Source organism: Nyctereutes procyonoides, unplaced genomic scaffold (assembly GCF_905146905.1).
Source record: "Nyctereutes procyonoides isolate TBG_1078 unplaced genomic scaffold, NYPRO_anot_genome, whole genome shotgun sequence".
Taxonomy (NCBI): Eukaryota; Metazoa; Chordata; class Mammalia; order Carnivora; family Canidae; genus Nyctereutes; species Nyctereutes procyonoides.
Window position 1 is genome coordinate 51371407 of NW_026575131.1, and position 26570 is coordinate 51397976.

The 26570-nt window shown below is 41.7% G+C and overlaps 1 protein-coding gene across 6 annotated transcripts; it reads left to right on the forward strand.

Moving 5' to 3' along the window:
- Positions 1 to 937: 937 nt before the first annotated feature.
- On the forward strand, positions 938 to 25522 carry LOC129522334 (zinc finger protein 501-like). Of its 6 annotated transcripts, none has more exons than XM_055344516.1 (7): positions 938 to 1016; positions 17100 to 17187; positions 17687 to 17772; positions 18307 to 18433; positions 19206 to 19286; positions 20019 to 20101; positions 20772 to 25522. In XM_055344516.1, exons 2-7 carry the CDS (start codon positions 17163 to 17165, stop codon positions 22038 to 22040), a joined length of 1671 nt encoding a protein of 556 aa, XP_055200491.1. In that variant the 5' UTR covers positions 938 to 1016; positions 17100 to 17162; the 3' UTR covers positions 22041 to 25522. The 6 variants fall into 6 exon arrangements, with proteins under 6 accessions (XP_055200491.1, XP_055200490.1, XP_055200492.1 ...); XM_055344515.1 differs by having other exon boundaries at positions 948 to 1016; positions 17047 to 17187; XM_055344517.1 differs by lacking the exons at positions 938 to 1016; positions 17687 to 17772 and having other exon boundaries at positions 15331 to 17187.
- Positions 25523 to 26570: the final 1048 nt, after the last annotated feature.

Genomic DNA, 26570 nt, shown 5'->3' on the forward strand with positions numbered 1-26570 from the left:
TTGATTAGTTTCGGGAGTACACAGTGATTTACCATATATACAAAGCGTGAAATGGTCACTACAGTAAGTCTAGTTAACAGCTGTCGCCATACAAAGAGTGGGGAAATGTTACACTGACTATATTCCATATGTGGGGACTTTACATCCTCTGTCTTTCTTAATTTTTTTTTTTTTAAACTGGAAGACTGTGCGTCTTAATCCCCTTCACCTATTTTGTCCATTCCTCCCCCCACTCTCCTCCCCTAAGTCTTGAATAGATGGGAGACCCAATCTTGTTTAAAAAAAGATCTTTATTTACCGCACAAAGGCCACCCAATGAACACCACCGCCAACAAGATTAAGGGGAGACTTTATAACCTTGCGTGAAGAAGAGAACAGCGCCTGGGATCAGTGCTGTGTCACAAAAACAAAGACAGACATGCATACTTGACACAGAAAAAGGAAAGATTTACAGAAAATGTCATGACGATGAAACAAAGGCGTCAACGACGAGACTTTAGAAGGGTGTCCGACTCCAATGACAGAGGAAGTAAAGGCCTAAGACCGGGATGGACTGTTGGATTCTCGGGACCACGACCGTAAATGCTCGAGGAGGTGCGGGGGGGCAGGCAGGAAACCTTCCACTGCGCAGGCTACGGGGTGAGCACACGAGCGTCCTTGACCGGCCAAACCAGCGCTGGGCCTCGCCCTTCGTCACCCCGGCCCGTCCCCGCGCCCGGTCCCGCCCTCCGCCGGTACTTGCGTCCACATACCTGGTTCCAGCCCCTGGCGCGTCCTCCCGGCCGCATCCGGGGCTCAGCACAAGCGCCCAGCCCAGCCAGCCCCTCAGCCCGCGCGGGAGGCGACCGGGACTCGGCAGTCTGAGGTGGAAGCTCCGCCCCTCGAGTCCCGGCAGGAAGCGGAAGTGGCGTCACACGCGCGCCGGGGTCTCTTCCGCTGTCTCCTGTCTGCGGCGTTCAGCGCGTCGGGATGGTAGTGGTCGTCCGTGGGCCGGCAGTGGTGAGAGTGGCGTGAAGGTGAGGGAAGGAGGATGGAGCCCAGGGACGGGTTTAGGCAGGCTCCCCAGTCGCCGTGCCGTGCGCCGTGCCGTGCGGTTCGCGTGCGCCTAGCTCGCCCGAGACGCCGCCGGGGCCGGCGGTACCCCCCTCCGGGACCGCTGTGGACCCGCGGTGAGGGCGTCCGTGGGGTCTTTGTGTCCAGTGTGCAAGCAACGTTTGTGACTTTTCTCCTGAAGGGAACGCAGTTCTGCTGTTGGGAGTGACCCAGACTCCGCCCCGCGTCCTCGCTTCCTCGGGGACTTGACCGGTGGGAAAGTTGGTTCACAAGGGCCTGTGCTTCCCTTTCGCGTGGAAGAGAATGTTTCATCCGAGAATGTGTTTTTTCCACGCTCGTTTTTTTCTTTTGGGCACACAGTCTTAGTCGGAAGGTAATATGCTTTCTCGGATGTGTGTAGTGTGCCTATTTCAGTAGCGAGGTATACGTACGTACACCCCAAGTCTTTGTACTAAAGAGAAACAGGTTTTCATCTACCTTTACATCCCTCCCTCCTAAGCCCGTCCATCCCTACCAAGCCTCAAACCAGGGGACTCCCGGAGAAAAGAATGGAGGCATTATTAACCCCACTTTTAGAGTAATTGAATTTCACATTAACAGGACGTTTGGATTAAGTGTGTATTTTCCCAGCTTTTTTGTTTCGTAAAATCTTAAACCTAAAGGAAATGTTATGAATATGTGTTGAAGTGGATTCACCCACTTTCTCATTTTGTCTGGTTGCTGTCTCTGGACAAAGAAATGTGCTTTTTAGTGGACTGTTAAAAAGGAAATAAATTGCAGGCGTGATATCTGACCTTTAAATATTTGGTGATGTATCTCCTAAAGATAAGGATATTTTGCTGGTAAAAAGATAATACGTTGATTTCACCCAAGAAAATTAAAAATGTTCTATAAAACTAAAAGGTTACACATCGTTTCAAAATATTTTTGAATGTTTTTGGATCTACGCTGTGATTAAGGTTTATATAGGACATTTTTTTTTAATGTCTCTTAGTCTCTTTTAAGCTAGAGCAGAGCTATTGTTTCTTCATAACACTGACTTGGAAGAGTCATGTTCTTTGAGAAACTTATACTTTCTGATATTTGTGATTTTATTTCCATGATGTGCTTATATGTCTTCTGTATTTCATGATTTTGTAATATGGTAATTGGGTCTGGTACAGAGATTAGTAGACTGTCAGAAAAGGCCAAGGGAATAATGTAGGGGGGTGGCCCAGAGGTGCAAGAGCACCTGTCTCTGGAGTTCTTTTTTTTTTTTTTTTAAGATTTTATTTATTTATTCATGAGAGACGCAGGGAGAGAGAGAAGCAGAGACACAGGCAGAGGGAGAAGCAGGCTCCATGCAAGGAGCCGGACGTGGGACTCCATCCCAGATCTCTGGGATCAGGCCCTAGGCTAAAGGTGGCGCTAAACTGCTGAGCCACCCGGGCTGCCCTGTCTCTGGAGTTCTAAAACAGGTCTGGCCATTGGCCACTGGCAAGTCAAAGACAGAAACAAGTGGTGGTGAAACAAGATAGAAATATATGTTACTGAGGCAATACCAGGAAGAGAGGGGAATAGCATCTCAAAGATGGTCTCCAAAGTTATGAAAATACTTCTAGTTTTTTTTTTTAATTTTATTTATTTATTCATGATAGTCACAGAGAGAGAGAGGCAGAGACACAGGCAGAGGGAGAAGCAGGCTCCATGCAGGGAGCCGGACGCGGGATTCGATCCCGGGTCTCCAGGATCGTGCCCCGGGCCAAAGGCAGGCACTAAACCGCTGCACCACCCAGGGATCCCTAGCTTTTTTTTTTTTTTAATAAGGAACATGTGAGACAAATGTCAGTGTGTACCTGCAGGTGAGCAAAGATCGGGCCAGTCACTGCCTTGAAGTCAATCACATAGGGTCTTGCTGGCTTAGGACAGTCCTTATAGCTTGAGCGGGAGGATTCAGTTTATGCTGAATCAGGGATGCTTTGGACTTTTGAGTTAGATGAGCTGGAAAGAAGACCTTAATCAATTGGAAAATTTGAGGTCAAAATGGGGGGTAGTTGCAGTCCTCTTTAAGTGCGTTATGATTTGTTGGCCATAAGGCCTGGAATTACTCGGCTCTGCCTTTGTAGCACACAAGCAACCATAGACCTTATTAAATAAATGAATATGGCTTTGTTCCAGTAAAACTTGATTTACAAAAACAGGCCCGTGATGTATAGTTTGCCAGCTTCAAATCCAGAGGCTTCAAAAGGTTTTTCACAAACTCTTTTGAGGGTGACGTATACTTCAGCTTATGTTGCATAAAGGAATTATAAGTATACATCAAGAGTCTTTTTCTCTCCCTCCCAGTCCATAGTAACTATTCTTCAAATTTAGTTACAATCTTATGAAAATCAGTTACCTAAAGACTAAATTGCAATTTTATGTTGTAGTAACTTGTATATTAATGAAAATGAAATGAATGAAATGAAAACTAGAGAATGAATGGCTAGGTCATATAAATGCATTCATATAAATAAATACAACAAGCATAGAGAAAACATACCAGCCTAGTACAGTTTATGTTTAGTTTAGGTTTCTGGAATTTGTTTTGAGGTGATTGTTGATGTCCTCATAGTTTTTTCTTTAAGGCCAATCACCTGTTTCCCAGTCCTCAGGCAAGTTTAATGGTGGCATTAGCCCTTGCATTTCCCCCTGCAGTTTTGGCATTGTTTCTGGATTATTATGTCCAATGGTGGGGGATTCCGGGATCTTCTTTTTAGCTTTTACTACCATAATGCTCCTTACCCTGTGGGCCAGAGATAAGGGAATTCTATTAGTTGCCAAAAATTCCAATTATATGTACAGGTTTAGGGGAAAGAAAGAAAGAAACCCAAATGGGTGGGTGCTTGCTGCACCTGGGTCCAGTCTGAGTTCATTGAAGTTAAGACTTTAAAAAAACCACCTGACTACCATAAGCCTCCACTTTGGTGGTGTGCCATAATGGTATTTTTGGATCCTTAGGAATTAGTGTCCTCTTGGAGACTGAATACTTCCTTTTCCCCCGTGCATGGTCACCTGTAAATGACTGTACATCCCTTTATGAAGAGTGTGTAGGAAGGTTTATAGTATGAATAGTGGTGGTGGTGCAAAATCTTTTGCTGAGGAGTTCTAAGCTTGTGATATAGCCTGTGTCTGGAAGTTGGATAAGGGACTGTGATTTTTCCACTGTGGTAAGTCAAATCAGAGTTTTGGTTATTGGACTTGAGACCACTTACATCTGTAGTCTCTGTAACTGATGTTAAAATTCTAGTACACAGGCTGGCAAACTGTGGACCCCAGGGCCAAATCTGGTCCTCCACCTGTTTTTGTGAATATACCTTTAGACAATTTTTTTTAATTCTATTTTTTTTTTTTAAATTTATGTATGATAGTCACAGAGAGAGAAAGAGGCAGAGACACAGGCAGAGGGAGAAGCAGGCTCCATGCCCCGGGAGCCCGATGTGGGATTCGATCCCGGATCTCCAGGATCACTCCCTGGGCCAAAGGCAGGCACTAAACTGTTGGGCCACCCAGGGATCCCCCTTTAGACAAATTTAACTGTATTCATTGGTTTACATATTGTTTATGGCTTCTTTGAAACCACAGTGACAGACTTGAATATAGCACAGAGGCTCTTTGACCCACTATGGCTAAAATGTACTGTATAGACTGTTAGGGCAGGTCTGTCAGCCCAGATCTCTGTTGTAATAGGCTGCCTATCTGTTTCATTTCAGGGGATCAGTTAGGCTGGGGTCAGTTAGCCACCACTAACAATCTCTGCAGGCTAAAGCATTCTTTTTTCTTTTTTTAAGATTTTATTTATTTATTCATGAGAGACACACACACACAGAGGCAGAGACACAGGCAGAGGGAGAAGCAGGCTCCATACAAGGAGCCCGATGTGGGACTCGATCCCAGAACTCCAGGATCACACCCTGAGCTGAAGGCAGATGCTCAACTGCTGAGCCACCCAGGTGTCCCAGGCTAAAGCATTCTGATTCCTGTTTCATTCCCAGTGCTCTTGATGCATGTGCCCATCATGTCTTTGTCTTTGGCAATGAAGCGCCACCTACTTGATTTCTGCTACGTTGGGTTCTCATCTTCCCCACTGAAATCAAGGAGTTCATCTTAGCAATGTTATAGCCTCTCCAGTCATAACTCATCTATCATGGAGACTAATCACAGAGGCTTCTAGGATGGAGGCTCTCAAGTTACCTGTTTCTCAGTACCTTTGTGGAGAGTCTATTCCCTCAACATACAATGGGGAATGGGGACTGTGTATCATACAGGATAAATCCAATGCAACATTCCTATCTCCCTAAGATTTGCTCTTTCACATTCTATTTTGGAAGTTAAGGCATGTGAACTCATTTCTGTAGGTCACCATTAAGTCTGTGGTACCTTCCAAGCAAGTAAGCTGTTAGAACTTTCCCTGGGTCCATGAGCTAGTACACATTAAACCCAGGCTGTCTGATAAGTACCCCATGTCAATCAATTTGGCCCAGTTTATTGTTACATTCCGCCCTTCTTCTGGGTCTGGCAGGCTTATAGTTTATTCCCCCACAGGGTACCCTATTTTTTTCTACATATTATTGGAGTTGGAACTATTTCATTGTGCAGGCTTTTTTATCTTACACTGTATTGTATCCCTGTTACCTTGGACTGTGAATTCGTTATGTCACTAGGGGCAGTAGCAGGTGGTTTGGGTGGATCTTGAAGAGAAGGAGCATTTCCTTTTTTTTTTTTTTTTTTTGTAAATTTATTTTTTATTGGTGTTCAATTTGCCAACATATAGAATAATACCCAGTGCTCATCCCATCAAGTGCCCCCCTCAGTGCCCGTCACCCAGTCACCCCCCCCCGCCCACCTCCCCTTCCCCCACCCCTAGTTCGTTTCCCAGAGTTAGGAGTCTCTCCTGTTCTGTCTCCCTTTCTGATATTTCCCACTCATTTTTTCTCCTTTTTTTTAATAAGCATTTTTTTTAAAAATTTATTCAGAGAGAGAGAGAGAGAGAGAGAGAGAGAGAGAGAGACTGAGAGGCAGAGACACAGGCAGAGGGAGAAGCAGGCTCCATGCAGGGAGCCTGACACGGGATTGGATCCTGGGTCTCCAGGATCAGACCCCGGGCTGCAGGTGGCGCTAAACCGCTGCGCCACCGGGGGTGCCCTCATTTTTTTTCTCCTTTCCCCTTTATTTCCTTTCACTATTTTTTATATTCCCCAAATGAATGAGACCATATAATGTTTGTCTTTCTGATTGACTTATTTCACTCAGCATAATACCCTCCAGTTCCATCCACATCGAAGCAAGTGGTGGTTATTTGTCGTTTCTAATGGCTGAGTAATATTCCATTGTATACATAAACCACATCTTCTTTATCCATTCATCTTTCGATGGACACCGAGGCTCCTTCCACAGTTTAGCTATCGTGGACATTACTGCTATAAACATTGGGGTGCAGGTGTCCCAGTGTTTCATTGCATCTGTATCTTTGGGGTAAATCCTCAGCATGCAATTGCTGGGTTGTAGGGCAGATCTATTTTTAACTCTTTGAGGAACCTCCACACAGTTTTCCAGAGTGGCGGAGCATTTCCTTCTAAGACTCCTGTCTCAAATGAGATTTCCTCAGTATTTTTAAACAGAGGAAGGCTCATTTCAGAAACCAAAGGACAGGAGACTTCCTGATGAGGGAGAGTCCGTGTCTTGTGGATTCAAGATTGTGAGTTTTGGCTTGATCCAACTGGATGTCCTCATTCCAGTTTTCAAGTTCTCATTCTTCCCTCATCAGTGCTCTAATTTTCACTTGAACAACTAGTTGAGATAGACATTCTAATTTTGGTTGTAATTTTGTGTAATTAAATTTCATGTTTGATTTTCAACAGTGTCAGTCTTGTGTCCACAAGAAATGTCCTTTTCCAAGAGCTTTCTTGAGGTTTGATTCGAGCATGTTTTAGTAAATCCGAGCTTGTCATTTTCTCTGCAAATCCGGTCATAAGAACCTATCCCTCACCACAGTTTTTGTAGTCATCATTACTGAGGTAGCAGCTAAGCATGGTATTCACTTGGACTCTCACACAAGTGCTTCTGTTTGGACATCTTCACAATGAGCCATAGGTAATAGCTTGATTTTCATAATGCAGCTGAGTGTCTTTGAAGGAGCTCAGCTACTGGCTCCAGACCAAAGACTTGATGAAATCAACCCCCAGATCTCATCTTTTATAGGTGTATCTCCTGCAATCACTGTCTGTCTCATTTCTGTATCATTCTGGGACTAATCAAGAGACAAAAATCGCTCCTTGATTTTTTTTTTTTTATATACATGGGAAGAGTAACATAAAGATGTAAAGAGCACTCTGTTAGATCCTGGAGTTGAACAGAGTAAAAAAGGATGGTCAGATTTGTAGGGATATCTTCTCCCCAAGACTGGGTCACATCTTATTTGCAAGGTATCATTGCAGTCCCTTGATTGTAAAGTTGACTGGGTTTCCTGAGGCAGAGGTAGTCAGCAGGCATTGGACAAACATTTGAAAATCTCTGGAGAAAAAAAAAAAAAGAAAGAAAATCTTTGGGATATAGCCAAGCCATGTCTGATGGGCAGACATATCAGGTATCCTTGGGAAGTAAGTGTTCAATTTGCAGACGCTCCTGGCTGCAATGGGTGAATGCTCTGAAGACAGAGATCCCCACACATTTATATTTCTACAGTACTTAACTACATATCCTAATACCTGGGATATACTTTGTTAGGGACTTACTTAAAAGTAGTCTAGATAGATATATTTTGAGTGTTAAGAATCCTGGTCTTGGTCAGTGATCACTGGGTCATAATGTCCTTCAGGCAGATGTAATGCTACCCTTAATATGCAAAGAGCTCTCCAAAAGAAAATGGGTCCTCATATCAGACAACACTGTCCTAAAGCATTATTAGAGAGAGTTGTTTATAATAGAAAATTCAGTATCTCCAAAATGATACAATTTCAAAATTTTCATCTATCCCATAATATTGTTGAACAAACTATAAACCAATGCTTGACAGAAATATAAGAAGAAATGGACACATCCACACGTCCAGTGGTAGTTTAAAGAATGTTTCTCCCTTACTGTTTCTCTAAACGAGAAAATTGTCAGAATAATAAATTTGTGATTGATGTGCACACTGCTTAATGTATCTAGTAATTAACAAATGAGATAATGATCCTCTGGAATGGAGGTGAGGGAATGAACTAGAAGGGTGAAGACTTTTGGGGAAATGAATATATACTATATCTTCTTGTACTGCTCATTAAATAAGTAAACATAAGTGTTGAAGCTCATCAGAATACTTAAGATCTGTGTATTTCATTGTATAGCACTTATATCTCAAAAAAAAAAAAAAAACAACAAAAGGTAAAAAGTGCAGGTGCCACCAAAATAAACACATTTCTGGGCCTGTTCACCCCAAACGATGTCAGTTTGAGACCCCTGGGAGTACCTGCAATGTATACTAAGCATTTGAGATGCAATGTTTGTGGAAGCATCTTATTTCAGAGTTCTGGTCTTTTCATTGGTTGAATGAGGTATCTTGGGTTATGAGAGTTGATTTGATTTATGGTAATAAAACTGTCGAACTTCCAGTATTTGTCATAATATGAATCCCATTCTGTAGATCAGGGTTTGGGCTGCTGTTCTCTGTTTAGTTATTAAAGAGTCAATAATTTTCAACATAGGAATTATCTTTTAACTGTATCAGGTTAAAAGATAATAAAATAAGGAAGCCTCATTAAGAAAGAAATAAAAATAAAAACTTGGAAGTGATAATACGAAAAAGAGGTTCTGTGGAAAGACTCATAAAATAGATCAATATGGGGATGCCTGGGTGGCTTAACAGTTAAGCATCTGCCTTCAGCTCAGGTCGTGATCCCGGGGACCTGGGATCGAGTCCCACATTGGGCTACCCACAAGGAGCCTGCTTCTCAACTCTGCCTGTGTCTCTGTTTCTCTTTCTCTCACGTATAAATAAATAAAATCTTTTAAAAAATTAAAAACTAGATGAATATGAAGCACAGCCTAATTTGGCATTGCTCCTTTGCCAGGGCAAAGGGCAGTGGACAAACCTTGATTGCTTTGAGCCTCAAACAAGACTCTGCTGAGGTTGTTGAATACTTGGAAGAATCTTCTGAGTTTTGTAAAATCCTTCCAGCGTTATTTTTCTTAACATTTTGGGTCCTATTTAGAACAGCCAGTAGTTATTTTCCTTTTCTGTCATTATGTTGTCCAAGAAGCAATCCAAAATATTTGTGTATAAACTTGTGTTTGTATATAGGACACTCTTTATTTTCTCCATAAGCACCGGTAAATGGCTGTCATTGATAAATGAATATTTTGTCTCTTAGGAATGTTGGGATAGGGCAGCCCCATAGTGCAGCGGTTTAGCGCCGCCTGCAGCCTGGGGTGTGGTCCTGGAAACCCGGGATCCAGTCCCACATCGGGCTCCCTGCATGGGGCCTGCTTCTTCCTCTGCCTCTGTCTCTGCCTCTCTGTCTCTGTGTCTCTCATGAATAAATAAATAAAATCTTAAAAAAAATGTTTTTTTAAAAAAAGGAATGTTGGGATATTAAGCCCTGGGACATTTTCTGTATATTTCACTGTTTTCTGCATAGCGCCTAGCACCACGGTTTCATAAATATTTGTGAAAATAATGAAGGAATTATGATAAATAAAAAGGAGGTGCAGGGCTCCCAAGTCCTTAAGTTCCATTAAGCGAAGCTTGACAGCATTAACCAAATAAAACACTTCATTTTTTTCCTCTTCATAACATCCAGCAGTATTATAGGCCAATGTAGGCCATGTATATGATTAGTTTTTCTATAGCTGTAATAAAAAAGAAGGAAGTCATGTATATAATAATATACTTTACCCATCTATTCAAAATATTTCATCATGTAACCCTTAGAAAAACTGAGGTATTTTAAATTCTTGTCATACTAAGTATTCAGAATTCATTGGACACAAAATTTTCATCAGATATATTTGATATGTGTTTGAATCATGTAATAAGTACATTTGAGAAAGTAGATGTAAGTATTTAAGTTTACCCAAACATAGATAAGTTTTCTAATCGGCAAATCTGCATATGGGTTTTAAACTTAAATTTTAATCAAAAGTAAATAAAATTTAAAATCCTGTTTTACTGACTGCATGTCAAGTACTCAATAGCATATGTGGCTGCTGGCTAACAAAATGTACAGCGCAGGTCTAGGCTGACGGCTGATCATACTTGGGAGTCAACCTCAGGATATCATCCATTTGAGAGAAGTCTAATTGCATTTAGTTGTGGATATCTTTTTCTTAATTGGATGGCATTAGACTAATGATTAGTGTTCTGTGAATCTAGCTTTACAGTTATTAAGTAGGGCTAATGAAACCCATTTTATTTTATTTATTTTGTTAAAGATTTTATTTAATCATTAGAGACACAGAGAGAGAGAGATGCAGAGACCTAGGCAGAGGGAGAAGCAGTCTGCATGCAGGAAGCCGGATGCAGGACTCAGTCCTAGGACCCTGGGATCACACCCTGAGTCAAAGGCAGAGGCTCAACTGCTGAGCCACCCAGCCGTCCCAGTGATACCTATTTTAAAGGGGGAGGTTATAACAAACAGGTGAGCTGATGTATGTACAGCTCCTAGTGAGACATCTGTCATGTATGTATCATCAGGAAATGGTAATAGATATTATTGATTTTCATGCCATAGGTTATAACACTTTTTTTAAAATAATTTTTATTGGTGTTCAATTTACCAACATACAGAATAACACCCAATGCTTATCCCGTAAAGTGTCCCCCTCAGTGCCCGTCACCCATTCACCCCCACCCCCCGCCCTCCTCCCCCTCCACCACCCCTAGTTCATTTCCCAGAGTTAGAAGTCTTTATGTTCTGTCTCCCTTTCTGATATTTCCCACACATTTCTTCTCCCTTCCCTTATATTCCCTTTCACTATTATTCATATTCCCCAAATGAATGAGAACATACACTGTCTTTCTCTGATTGACTTACTTCACTCAGCATAATACCCTCCAGTTCCATCCACGTTGAAGCAAATGGTGGGTATTTGTCGTTTCTAATGGCTGAGGAATATTCCATTGTATACATAAACCACATATTCTTTATCCATTCATCTTTCGATGGGCACCGAGGCTCCTTCCACAGTTTGGCTATTGTGAACATGGCTGCTAGAAACATCGGGGTGCAGGTGTCCCGGCGTTTCATTGCATCTGAATCTTTGGGGTAAATCCCTAGCAGTGCAATTGCTGGGTCGTAGGGCAGGTCTATTTTTAATTCTTTGAGGAACCTCCACACAGTTTTCCAGAGTGGCTGCACCAGTTCACATTCCCACCAACAGTGTAAGAGGGTTCCCTTTTCTCCGCATCCTCTCCAACATTTGTTGTTTCCTGCCTTGTTAATTTTCCCCATTCTCACTGGTGTGAGGTGGTATCTCATTGTGGTTTTGATTTGTATTTCCCTGATGGCAAGTGATGCAGAGCATTTTCTCATGTGCATGTTGGCCATGTCTATGTCTTCCTCTGTGAGATTTCTCTTCATGTCTTTTGCCCATTTCATGATTGGATTGTTTGTTTCTTTGCTGTTGAGTTTAATAAGTTCTTTATAGATTTTGGAAACTAGCCCTTTATCTGATATGTTATTTGCAAATATCTTCTCCCATTCTGTAGGTTGTCTTTGAGTTTTGTTGACTGTATCCTTTGCTGTGCAAAAGCTTCTTATCTTGATGAAGTCCCAATAATTCATTTTTGCTTTTGTTTCTCTTTCCTTCATGGATGTATCTTGCAAGAAGTTGCTGTGGCCAAGTTCAAAAAGGGTGTTGCCTGTGTTCTCCTCTAGGATTTTGATGGAATCTTGTCTCACATTTAGATCTTTCATCCATTTTGAGTTTATCTTTGTGTATGGTGCAAGAGAGTGGTCTAGTTTCATTCTTCTGCATGTGGATGTCCAATTTTCCCAGCACCATTTATTGAAGAGACTGTCTTCCAGTGGATCGTCTTTCCTCCTTTATCGAATATTAGTTGACCATAAAGTTCAGGGTCCACTTCTGGGTTCTCTGTTCTGTTCCATTGATCTATGTGTCTGTTTTTGTGCCAGTACCACACTGTCTTGATGAACACAGCTTTGTAGTACAACCTGAAATCTGGCATTGTGATGCCCCCAGCTATGGTTTTCTTTTTTAAAATTCCCCTGGCTATTCGGGGTCTTTTCTGATTCCACACAAATCTTAAAATAATTTGTTCTAAGTCTCTGAAGAAAGTCCATGGTATTTTGATAGGGATTGCATTTAACGTGTAAATTGCCCTGGGTAACATTGACATTTTCACAATATTAATTCTGCCAGTCCATGAGCATGGAATATTTTTCCATCTCTTTGTGTCTTCCTCAATTTCTTTCAGAAGTGTTCTATAGTTTTTAGGGTATAGATCCTTTACCTCTTTGGTTAGGTTTATTCCTAGGTATCTTATGCTTTTGGGTGCAATTGTAAATGGGATTGACTCCTTAATTTCTCTTTCTTCAGTCTCATTGTTAGTGTATAGGAATGCCATTGATTTCTGGGCATTGATTTTGTATCCTGCCACGCTACCAAATTGCTGTATGAGTTCTAGCAATCTTGGGGTGGAGGCTTTTGGGTTTTCTATGTAGAGTATCATGTCATCGGCGAAGAGGGAGAGTTTGACTTCTTTGCCAATTTGAATGCCTTTAATGTCTTTTTGTTGTCTGATTGCTGAGGCTAGGACTTCCAATACTATGTTGAATAGCAGTGGTGAGAGTGGACATCCCTGTCTTGTTCCTGATCTTAGGGGAAAGGCTCCCAGTGCTTCCCCATTGAGAATGATATTTGCTGTGGGCTTTTCGTAGATGGCTTTTAAGATGTCGAGGAAAGTTCCCTCTATCCCTACACTCTGAAGAGTTTTGATCAGGAATGGATGCTGTATTTTGTCAAATGCTTTCTCTGCATCTAATGAGAGGATCATATGGTTCTTGTTTTTCTCTTGCTGATATGATGAATCACATTGATTGTTTTATGAGTGTTGAACCAGCCTTGTGTCCCGGGGATAAATCCTACTTGGACATGGTGAATAATTTTCTTAATGTGTTGTTGGATCCTATTGGCTAGTATCTTGTTGAGAATTTTTGCATCCATGTTCATCAGGGATATTGGTCTGTAATTCTCCTTTTTGGTGGGGTCTTTGTCTGGTTTTGGAATTAAGGTGATGCTGGCCTCATAGAATGAATTTGGAAGTACTCCATCTCTTTCTATCTTTCCAAACAGCTTTAGTAGAATAGGTATGATTTCTTCTTTAAACGTTTGATAGAATTCCCCTGGGAAGCCATCTGGCCCTGGACTCTTGTGTCTTGGGAGGTTTTTGATGACTGCTTCAATTTCCTCCCTGGTTATTGGCCTGTTCAGGTTTTCTATTTCTTCCTGCTCCAGTTTTGGTAGTTTGTGGCTTTCCAGGAATGCGTCCATTTCTTCTAGATTGCCTAATTTATTGGCGTAGAGCTGTTCATAATATGTTTTTAAAATCGTTTGTATTTCCTTGGTGTTGGTAGTGATCTCTCCTTTCTCATTCATGATTTTATTAATTTGAGTCTTCTCTCTCTTCTTTTTAATAAGGTTGGCTAATGGTTTATCTATCTTATTAATTCTTTCAAAGAACCAACTCCTGGTTCTATTGATCTGTTCCACAGTTCTTCTGGTCTCAATTTCGTTGAGTTCTGCTCGAATTTTAATTAACTCTCTTCTTCTGCTGGGCGTCGGGTCGATTTGCTGCTTCTTCTCTAGCTCCTTTATGTGTAAGGTTAGCTTTTGTATTTGAGTTCTTTCCAGTTTTTGAATGGATGCTTGTATTGCGATGTATTTCCCCCTCAGGACTGCTTTTGCTGCATCCCAAAGATTTTGAACAGTTGTATCTTCATTCTCATTAGTTTCCATGAATCTTTTTAATTCTTCCTTAATTTCCTGGTTGACCCTTTTATCTTTTAGCAGGATGGTCCTTAAGCTCCACGTGTTTGAGGTCCTTCCAAACTTCTTCTTGTGATTGAGTTCTAATTTCAAGGCGTTATGGTCTGAGAATATGCAGGGGACGATCCCAATCTTTTGGTATCGGTTCAGACCCGATTTGTGACCCAGTATGTGGTCTATTCTGGAGAAAGTTCCATGTGCACTTGAGAAGAATGTGTATTCAGTTGAGTTTGGATGTAAAGTTCTGTAGATATCTGTGAAATCTATCTGGTCCAGTGTATCATATAAAGCTCTCGTTTCTTTGGAGATGTTGTGCTTAGAAGACCTATCGAGGGTAGAAAGAGCTAGATTGAAGTCACCAAGTATAAGTGTATTATTATCTAAGTATTTCTTCACTTTGGTTAATAATTCATTTAAGTATTTGGCAGCTCCCACATTCGGGGCATATATATTGAGGATTGTTAAGTCCTCTTGCTGGATAGATTCTTTAAGTATGATATAGTGTCCCTCTTCGTCTCTCACTACTGTCTTCAGGGTAAATTTTAGTTTATCTGATATAAGGATGGCTACCCCTGCTTTCTTTTGAGAACCATTTGAATGGTAAATGGTTCTCCAACCTTTTATTTTCAGGTTGTAGGTGTCCTTCTGTCTAAAATGAGTCTCTTGTAGACAGCAAATAGATGGGTCCTGCTTTTTTATCCAGTCTGAAACCCTGCGCCTTTTGATGGGGTCATTAAGCCCGTTCACGTTCAGAGTTACTATTGACAGATATGAGTTTAGTGTCATCATGATATCTATCTAGTCCTTGTTTTTGTGGATTGTTCCACTGAACTTCTTCTTAAAGGGGAATTTTAAGAGTCCCCCTTAAAATTTCTTGCAGAGCTGGTTTGGAGGTCACATATTCTTTCAGTTCCTACCTGTCTTGGAAGCTCTTTATCTCTCCTTCCATTTTGAATGAGAGCCTTGCTGGATAAAGTATTCTTGGTTGCATGTTCTTCTCATTTAGGACCCTGAATATATCCTGCCAGCCCTTTCTGGCCTGCCAGGTCTCTGTGGAGAGGTCTTTTGTTATCCTAATATTCCTCCCCATGAAAGTCAGGGACTTCTTGTCTCTTGCTGCTTTAAGGATCTTCTCTTTATCTTTGGAATTTGCAAGCTTCACTATTAGATGTCGAGGTGTTGAACGGTTTTTATTGATTTTGGGGGGGGGGGGGAATCTCTCTATTTCCTGGATCTGAATGCCTGTTTCCCTTCCCAGATTGGGAAAGTTTTCAGCCAGGATTTGTTCAAATACATATTCTGGCCCTCTGGCCCTTTCGGCGCCCTCGGGAACCCCATTTAAACGTAGGTTTTTCTTCCTTAGGCTGTCATTTATTTCCCTTAATCTGTCTTCATGGTCTTTTAATTGTCTGTCTCTTTTTTCCTCAGTTTCCCTCTTTGCCATTAACTTGTCTTCTGTGTCACTCACTCGTTCTTCCACCTCGTTAACCCTCGTCGTTAGGACTTCTAGTTTGGATTGCATCTCATTCAATTGATTTTTAATTTCTGCCTGATTGGATCTAAATTCTGCAGTCATGAAGTCTCGTGAGTCCTTAATGCTTTTTTCTAGAGCCACCAGTAGCTGTATAATAGTGCTTCTGAATTGGTTTTCTGACATTGAATTGTAATCCAGATTTTGTAACTCTGTGGGAGAGAGGGCTGTTTCTGATTCTTTCTTTTGAGGTGAGGTTTTCCTTCTAGTCATTTTGCTCAGTGCAGAGTGGCCAAAAACAAGTTGTATTGGGAAAAGGAAAGAAAGAGAGAGAAGGAAAGAAAAGAGAAAGAGAAAAAAGAAAAAGAAAAAAAAAGGAAAAAAAGAGAAAGAAAAAGAAAGAAAGGTGAAAAAAAGGGGTGGGGTGGGGGCAGCAATCAGAAATCAAAAAGAAAAGAAAAAAGAAAAAAAACAACACAGGGGAGTATCTTCTGATTCTGTAGACTTTAAGTCCCTTGACTTTCCTTGGAACTGGTCCGTCTAGCTGGTCTTCTGGGGGAGGGGCCTGCTGTCCTGATTTTCAGGTGTTAGCACTTGGGGGAGCTGCTCTGCCCCTGCCTGCTGCAGGGCTCAGCGGGGGTTGTTTACCCCGTGAGGCCCCAGGAGGAACAGCTGCAGTTGCTATGGCAACTCTGGAAGCCTGGATTCAGCCTCCGCAGGAACTACGGGGCTCTCCGTCTGCAGGGCCTGGAGGCTCCGGGGCGGGGGCCGCTGATCTGCTCAGCTCGGGGTAGGAGTGTCCTGGCTGTCCTGGGCCCTTCCGGCCTCTGCCTGTCCCGGGGGAGGCCGGATCCTGGGCTGTGTCCCGGCGCCCTGTGCTCCGGGGCCTGCGCTGTTGGATTCGCGCTCCCGCCCCGCAGCTCCCTCCGTGGAGCCGCTCCCGAGTCCCTCCGAGCTGCTCTGGCCCCACCGTGCGCGCTGCAGCCCTTAGGGAGCTCGGCGCACTCTCCTGTGCGCGCAGGTGTCTGTTAGTGTCCCCGGGAGCCCGAGGGCATCCTCGCCCTCCTGGGTCCTGTTCCAACTCCCTGCGAGCTCCTTTCCGCCGGGGAAGGTTGGTGCAGCTCCTGCTTCTCCAGGATGGGGCTCTCCTGTCCTGGGAACACTCGCCCAGGCCTTAGCCCGGCTCCTCGCGGGGCCCCTCCCCCTTGGAGGCCTTTTGTTTCTTTCTTTTTCCCCGTCTTCCTACCTTGATAGAAGCGCGAACTCTTCTCACTGTAGCATTCCAGCTGTTCTCTCTTTAAATCTCAGGCTGAATTCGTAGATTTTCAGGATGATTTGAAGGTTATCTAGGTAATTTGTTGGGGACAGGTGATTTGGGGACCCTACTCTTCCACCATCTTCGGTTATAACACTTTTAGTGAATTTCCCATATGTCATCTGCAGAGAACATGCATTAATGTTTTCTATTTGGTGATGGATTAGTAATGCTTGTGCTGATTAATGATTGATATGAAAAGTATTTCAGGTTAACACTGTGTCAAGAGTAACGAAGACTGCCATGTTTACTTAGATTCTTAAATTGCACTGAAGTGACCGTGGCATTAAATTTCGCATCAGACATCGCTCTCCCAGGATGGCAGCCATTGATTTGACTCATGGTAAGTCATCCTTGATTCTCGTTTTCAGAGGATTCTTAAAGGTCACCTTACAGAATATAGGCCCCAGGTATCTGGGCCTAAGTAGTCAGGCTGCTGGTTCACTTAGAAAGAGCTGAATTATGCCAGAGAATGCTGTTATCTAAGTTAGCTTCCTAGTGTATGTACTTTGGGACTTGGTGCTGCATAATCCCATTGATGAGTTTTATTATCTTGGGCAAATAAAGAATCAGATTTCCCAGGGATTAGGTTTCCATACCTGTAAAATAAGACTGTGAACCCTTTCCTTGTGGGCGGTATGTCTTGCATGTCCCTTTTATGGCTCCAAGTAAGGCAAGGGCTACTCTGGTATTTTATGGCAGTAGTGTGTATTTATGTAAAATTTCTTGAGTGTGCGGCAGTATATGGGAATCTCAAACTAGGATGGAATGACTTTCCGGTGGGTGATTCTGACAAATACAGTCCTGCTGTATTCTAAGTGATTTTTTTTTTTCCTTCCAAGATCTTTCTAGAGATCCTTTTTTTCTTCCTGAGGTAAACACAGAGACAGAAAAGATGGTAGCTGTCTGGCTGAAAAATTATCATCAGGTAATTTTAAAGAAGCATATCAGTCAACAGAATGAATGCCATACTTATATCCACCAGTTGGATACATTCCTTCTAGGCACATCTGTATCCTGAGCTTCCTAAAACAAATAAACCCCATTCAAGGACTGAATCCTCAGTTGAATTTTTCCTGGAAGTGGAAACTCTCATACTGAAGAGGGATTACCCTGAAAATAGTTTCAGTATTTTGCTAATCAATTGAACCTCATGGATACCAGGTGCAAGTTTCCATCTTGCCGTGTGCTGTGACTTGGTAAGGAAGGTGTAAGTGTCCTTTTCTCAAAGAATTCAGTCATCTACTGCAATAGAGGGAAGAGCGCCTACCCTGGTTTTGCTCAGATAAACTCAAAAACTGAAAAGGTGCCATTAAAGCCATATGAGCGGAGATGAGCAGTGAGTGAGTCTAGATGGAGAGAAGAGTACCTAGGACCATAGAACCTTGAGTCTTCCCTCATTCCCCCATGAATATTGTGGAGATGTTTCTTGTCTTAAGCCAACCCAGGTGTGATGGTTTAGATTGCAGTGACCTTTGAGGATGTGGCAGTGGACTTCACCCAGGAGGAGTGGATATTACTGGACCTTAATCAGAGAAACCTATACAGAAGTGTGATGCTGGAGAACTACCAGAACCTGGTCTCAGTAGGTAAGGCTGCCAACATTTCAGATATATATCATATACTTAATGTGTTTCCAGCTTTGGTGATGCCCTCTGGACATAACATTAATGTGTAATAATCTGCAATGGGTGTTCTGTAAATGTGGTCCTAGGGCCAACAGCAACACCATCACTCTGTTTGGAATTTACATTCTTATTAGACTCCACTTTTGACCTTCTGAATTATAAATCTGGGGTTGTTGCCCCATCTTCTGTGTTTCAGTGAGCCATCCTGATGATGGTGATGCACTCCAGTGTTTGAGGACCATTGCTCTAGTGGTTTCCCCATCAGAAGAAAGATCTTCTTTCTTCATCCCCTTTATTTCCTATTTGAATAAATATGTTTATGTTCTGTAAATATATATGTACATTCAAATTTGGCTTTTAGGGATTAGAGTTAACTAATCTTTTGTCACAAGAGATAAATATGTGCCTCTTTTGGTCCTTTTGGTCTAATTTCATTGCTTTCATTAGAAATACAGTTTTGGATTCATTGGAAGCTTTGTCATCTCTTTATATGAGCTTCTTCTAATGTACCTTTGGGGGGCCCCTGGGTGGCTCAGTCAGTTGAGCATTTGGCTTTAGCGAAGGTCATGATCCTGGGGTTTTAGGATTGAGCCCTGCGTCGGGCTCCCTGCTCAGTGGGGAGCCTGCTTCTCCCTCTCCTCTCCACTTATGTTCTCTGTTGCTATCTCTGTGTCTGTCTCTCAAATAAATAACATCTTTTTTTTTAAAAAAAATGTACATTTTCCTCTGGTAGAATATCAACTGTCAAAACCTAAGCTGGTTGCTTGGTTGGAACAACAGGAGCTGAGGACAGTGGAAACAGGAGTTTTCCAAGGTGAGTATTGTTACAAACTTCACTGGTTGGTCTGAAGTATGGCATCTTTGCAACTGTAATGTGTACAATTTTTAAGATACCTTTTGTCTCAGAGGGCTGAAGCCATTTATCTCTGATGTTTTTGGATATCTTCACTTTCCTTTACTCTTTTACTTAAAATTTCTGTGATCTCACAAATGATCTCTTCTAGTTCTTAAGTTCATCATTTTGGTGTATCTTGTCCACATATTTTTCACATGTCTACTTGATAATGTTATCTTGATAATATTTTATCGTTTGACATATTTGATTTTTCGAAAATTATTTTTTAGTAAGCCATGGAAATCTGTCCCTACACATTTATTGTCATATTTTTCCCATAAACAAACTGATGAAATCTTTTTTCTTTATTGCCATTTCACCATTTTTCTTTTTTTATAAATTTTATTTTTTTTATTTATTTATGATAGTCACAGAGAGAGAGAGAGAGAGAGAGAGAGAGAGAGAGAGGCAGAGACACAGGCAGAGGGAGAAGCAGGCTCCATGCACCAGAAGCCCGACGTGGGATTCGATCCCAGGTCTCCAGGATCGAGCCCTGGGCCAAAGGCAGGCGCCAAACCACTGCGCCACCCAGGGATCCCGCCATTTCACCATTTTTCAATGTGAAAATAAAAGAAAGCTAAGTCTTGGTTTAAAATTAAGCCTGTGATTTCTTTCTGCAGATGTTGAATTTGTGTTTTTGTTTTATTTCAGAATGGGAAATGCGACCTCAAACTAAAGAATCAGCATCTCGCCAGGATTTTTTTGGAGGAAAAACAGCCATTGAAATACAAAAAGTAAGATTGATTAGTGATATTTTTTATATTCCACATTCAATAAAGATTGGTGGTCCTGTTATAAAATTCAGTGCAAGTGTGAGACATTTGAGACAAGTGGCATTCACCATAGACAAAGTAATTCAGAGATACTCTGCATATGATGATTTGGGATTTATAATCCAAATCTATCGTGAAAATTGTTGCTTCCTAGATACTACAAGTATATATTCCCAGATATATAACTCATTATTGAGTCTTTAAATTTTTTATTTTATTTTATTTTTATTTATTTATGATAAGCACACAGTGAGAGAGAGAGAGAGGCAGAGACACAGACAGAGGGAGAAGCAGGCTCCATGCACCGGGAGCCCGACGTGGGATTCGATCCCGGGTCTCCAGGATCGCGCCCTGGGCCAAAGGCAGGCGCCAAACCACTGCGCCACCCAGGGATCCCCATTATTGAGTCTTTAAACATTATCATGAAATTTCAATGGAATGATCATAAGAGTAGCATAGATGGCATCAGTTTTTAGCAGAAGAGTTCCCTGATTCAATTTGAAAGAAATCAACAGGAACTGTATTTATGTAGTAAAACTGGTAAGAGTCATCATCATCCTATTTCTTGCATTATAAGGTTGAATTTTATAATCAGTCTGAAAATCCTCAACTTTCATCCTTTTATTAACAGGATAAGACCCACCGTGGAGCAGAACTCTCTGACTGTGAACAAGGTAGAAAAGTCTTGAGTAAACATTTAAACCTTAAGACACATGTGAGAACTCAAAATAGAGGGAACACTTTTGAGCATAATCAGTACCGCAATGGCTTACTTAACCTACAAAAGAAAAACTCTACTAGAGAGAAGCCTTCTGAGTTTAATCAGTGTGATAAAGTTTTCGGCCTGACTCCACATACAGCGTATGAGAGAACTAGTATGGCAAAGAAGACTTTTGAATGCAGTGACTGTAGGAAAACGTTCATTAGTCATTCACGCTTTCAGGCACATGTGAGAACTCACAATGGAAGAGACTTCAATGAATGGAGGCAGTTTCTAAAAGCTTCAGTTTTCCCTGCAGGCCGTACTGAGCATGTGCAGACACATACTGCTCAAGAACTCCATGAATGTAAACAATGTGGGAAGTCTTATGCAGATTCCAAGTGCCTCAATAATCATATCATTCGACTTCACGCTGGAAGAAAACCTTTTGAATGTAGTGAATGTGGGAAAGCCTTCATTACATCCTCACGCCTTTATGTGCATTTGAGAATTCACACTGGAGAGAAACCCTATCGATGTAAAGAATGTGGGAAACACTTCCAGTGGCCCTCACTGCTTCGTAAACATGTTCGAATTCACAGTGGCGAGAAGCCCTATAAATGTCAGGAATGTGGGAAAGCCGTCAGTCGTTCCTCAGTTCTTAATGAACATTTGAGAATTCATACTGGAGAGAAGCCCTATAAATGTAAGGAGTGTGGGAAACACTTCGCTTGGCTGTCAGTCCTCCGTAAACATGTTCAAACTCACAGTGGTGAGAAGCCCTATAAATGTCAGGAATGTGGGAAAGCCCTCAGTAGTTCCTCAATTCTTAATGAACACTTAAGAATTCACACTGGAGAGAAGCCCTATAAATGTAAGGAGTGTGGGAAAGCCTTCACTAATTCTTCACGACTTAGTGTACATTTGAGAATTCACACAGGAGAGAAACCCTATCAATGTAAAGAATGTGGCAAAGCTTTTGTTTGGCCCTCAGTCCTTAAAAAACATCTCCGAACACACAGTGGAGAGAAGCCCTATGAATGTGGTGACTGTGAGAAAACCTTCAGTAATTCCTCATATCTTAATGAACATCTGAGACCCCATACTGCAGAGAAACCCTTTCGATGTGGTGAATGTGGGGAGGCCTTTAGGACTTTCTTATATTTTAATAGCCATTTGAGAAATCACTCTAGAGAGTAACCCTGAAAGTAAGTACTGTGACAAAGCTTTCACTAGTGCTCTCATCCTGATGCGACATCTAAGAATTTATACTGGAGAGAAACCATATTAATGTAAGGAATGTGAGAAAGGCTTCACTTGGTTTTCCAACCTTCAAAAACATACAAATTCAAAGTAAAGAGAAACCCTGTGTACAGAATGTGGGAAAACCTTCAGTATTTCCACATTTGAAGTCACACTGGAGATAAAGCCTATGAATGTAAACACTGGGGGAAAGCCTTCACTATCTAATCAAGCCAAACTCAACATGTAAAAATTGATACTAGAGAGTAACCATTTGAATTGTAAGGAATGTGAGGAAAACCAGTCATGGTCACGACTAAACACCTAAACACTAAGCACAATAAATTGAGGATTTATGTACATAATAAGCATGACAAAGTGTTATTCTAGTGTATTTCAAAAACATAAAAAGCTACATTGCAGGGAAAACTTGAATATGAGGACTATGGAAAGGTCTACAGGTGTCCCATTGAATACATGAAAGAGCTCCTTAATTAGATGTCTATGAAGTTAAGTGATGTGGGAAAGCAATCAGTCTCCTACAAACCATGCTGGAGGAGCACAGTTGAAGATGTATGGAACTCAACTTACAGGGTAGCTTCATAGATGTTTTTTGAACATGTGCCACTCTGCCCAGAGCATTTTTGGGAATGGTCTGGCTCTCTGCCCCTCATAGCAATGCTAGTCCAGTCTAGTTTCTATACCTGGTTTGCAGCCTTGCCCCATGTGGGACTACCACCGTTAGACTTAATGTTATACAAGCCACTGGGATCCTCTAGTGTATACTGACCTTGTCTAATATTGTGAAGATGGTGAGCAGTTGAATTTAGTTCACTGTTCACAGAGTCCATCTACAGTGCCTCATGCTGGCAAAGGTGGAGGATATATGTCTAGATTTCCTGAAATGTTTCACACATGATCTTTCTGGGTCAGGAAAGACTTTAGAAACAGTGAGGTTATATACCCGGATCTCATAACTCTGGCAAGAGCAACATACTCATTACTAGGTTAGAAAATATTTTTAACCTCAGGCAGTGTGTGGAGAGATTGGGAACAGAGAATATTCTCTTGTTCTTAAATCACCATATCCTGGGAAAGCAATTCTATTCTTTGCCTGTGTTCAGAAACAGCTGCACCTAGCATGTGACATGGTAGTTAGTTTCACATCCCTTCACATGCTATGAGATAGGAAACCTTGTGGCTAGGACAGATCCTGATATTCTGATATACTTGATGCCACCACTGATAGAGACACAGAATCCATCAGAACCTTGTTTCAGTTTTGAGTTAACACATTCATGTACTTGTAACACTTGAGCAGCCTTTAGTTAGTCCTGGGTGGCCTTGTAGGCTGCAGCAGTTTAATGTCACCTCCCTTCTGGCTTAAATCAATGGAGTACACTTCAAATCAAATTTAATGATAAATCCTGATCAGATGTCACCTGGATATGGGGTACCTGGGTGTCTCAGTCAAATGTCCAGCTGTTGACTTCAGCTCAGTTCTTGATCTTAGGGTCTTGAGTTCAAGCCCTGGATTGGGCTCTGGGTGTGGAGCCTACTTAAAAAGAAGTGACCCAGGTACATTCTTGTATTTGGAGATTGGGATATGGAAGTGATTCTTTTGAATATGGCTGTAGTCTTAACTGCTTGGTGTGTGTTGCAATGTATAATACACTGACTGGCCTTAAGTATTGATATCTCAAAACCCATAAGTTGTAATTCCAGCAATTGTATACCCTCATCATTGTTATTGTGCTGATAATGTTAGCTGATCTCACTGAGATCCTCTTTTCATAACTTGGATTGTCTCCTCCTAAATAAGAATGTCTTCTTCATGGGAAAATATAAACCATTTTCCACCTGTAGGTCTTACTGCTCTGTGATCTTTTCCTATGGGAGAAGCCTGGCAGTCCAGCTCAGTTTTCCTGGTACATTCTAACCAGAGAAGCTTGATTACCTCAGGGATGTGCACTGTGATCACACCCATGCTGAACTCCATCTACAGCCTGAGCAACAAGGATGTAATGAGCCTCCTGGAAAGGCTTTTTCACCTAGGAGAGGGGCTGTGATGGGCCACTGGCCTTAGAACCAAGAGGACATTGTGGGTCCCAAATGCAAACGTTGTGAATTTAAGTTTATGGTTACTCTCCTCTTGTAATAGATATACTTCTTTTCCTTTATTTCCAAAGCACCTGTGACTTGCTTATATTTGTCTTTGTGTTCGTTTCTCAACAGCCTCTTCAGTAACTCCTTGGTTGCCTTTCTTCCCTAATTATAGCACCAAATTTCTGCCTTTGGTTGCACTTCCTATAGGCATTCCTGAGATGACCAACATTAGATGGGAAGCACTCAAATCAGATGCTGGCATGGATTTCTCAAAAATCATCCTTTCAAATGTCAATATTCACATTCATTTACTTGGTTATTTTTCACATAAAGAAGTGGGATGAAAAGGATACTACAGTTGTAATCGAAGTGCTTGCCATATCAAAATTGTGCTGTTTTACATGTATAATTTTATGGAATTAGGACATTTCATAGAGATTTTTCTTATTTACCTCATTTTCCACAAAAAGTTTGTGTTTGCAGTGGATTCTACCCTGGAAACAGTGATGTGATTTTGAACTTCCAGTGTAGGACTCTAGATTTGAGTGGTGCTGTGCTTAGGTGTTTTTATGTGGTATATTGCATAGGATAAGTCTGACATATTGCCTCCTCCTTTGCTTTCTGTCCTCTTTCATTCTTCCTTTTCCCTTAGCTTTTAAAAAATACTTTATTAATTCCATGAGAGACAGAGAGAGAGGCAAAGACATAGTCAGAGGGAGAAGTAGGCTGCCCGCAGGGAGCCCAAAATGGGACTTGATCCCCAGACCCTGGAATCACACCCTGAGCCAAAGGCTTATGTTCCAACTGCTGAGCTACCCAGGTGTCCCTCCTTATTATCTTTGTTTCATTGCATCTTTATTTTCCATTATTGCTAACAAGACCCAGGTGGAAACTACTTTTCTCAGTGCATGATTGGCAGCTGGTGGAGGGAAAGATGAATGATAAATGGATGTTGAATGGATAGAGTATCCATTTGGGAATGTGAAAGCATTTGGAAATGGATAGTGGTTAACGGTTGCACAAAAACCAGTGTACTTGGTGTCAACCGAATAGAATTGTTCACTTGTTTAAAATGGTGATTCCTTTTAATGCATTTAAACAATAAAAAGTGACAAAATGGAAAGAAATTTCTTCCTGATATCTTTAATTCCATAATGTAATGGACAATTGAAATTTTTCAGGAAAAAAAATTTAAGACTTTACTTATTAGAGCAAGAAAACACAAGCAGGGGGAGCAGCAGAGGGAGAAGCAGGGTTCCTGCTGAGAAGGGAGCCCAATGTAGGGCTGGATCCCAGCACACCAGCACCATGACCTGAGCCAAATGTAGACGCTTAACCAGCTGAGCAACCCAGGTGCCCCTAGAGAAATATTTTAATATTAGCCCTTGACAGTGTAGACCAGGATCTCAAAATGTTAATATTGATGTTTTGATGTTTAATGATTTGTTGTAAGGGCTGTCCCATGTATTGTAGGTTTTTATCTTTTTTTTTTTTTTTTTTTTTTATGATAGTCATACAGAGAGAGAGAGAGAGGCAGAGACACAGGCAGAGGGAGAAGCAGGCTCCATGCACCGGGAGCCCGACGTGGGACTCGATCCCGGGTCTCCAGGATCGTGCCCTGGGCCAAAGGCAGGCGGCAAACCACTGCGCCACCCAGGGATCCCTAAATTAACGTATTGTAGGTTTTTAAAAGATTCCTCATGTCAACCCACTAGGTGCTAGCACATAGTTGTGATAACTAGAAATGATTTTAGACATTGCCTATTATGGTGTAGGAGGCCAAACCAGTCTGACTGGCAGCCACCGGATAACAATTCCATAGGTGCTAGAGTTGATGGTGGTAGCTTTTACCCTGATGGTAGTAAGAGGAAAAAGAAAATTGGGGGGAGGATAAAACATTAGTTTAATCTTGAAAATGGTGAGTTGAGGAACCTACAGAACACCTCACTGGTAATAGTATTTCATATCAGTTGTACTGGTGTGTTAATTGGTCTGCTCTGGTGCCAGTATAAATCAAATACACACTTCTCTAGTTTGCTTCTCTCCCCTTCCCCAACATATATGCCACCATATGCAGCAAAGAATGAAAAGTGATCAAATACATTTTGGATGCTACTGGCCTAGCCGTCTTTTGCTTTGATCTAGTGACATGATAAATTAGGACTTCCTTAAGATGAATACACTGAAATTCCTGCAATAGCAAGACAGGAGAAGATGAGGTTGGATACCTCCACAGCAACAATAATTAGGCAGCCTTCCATGAACAAAAGTGCCTTTGCAGCAGTTTTGAAATCCAGGTCGGAAACTCAAAACCTCAGTAGAGCCCACAAACGAGGTTGATTTTGAGAAGGAAGACCTATACCCAGATGGCCAGCTTGCTGA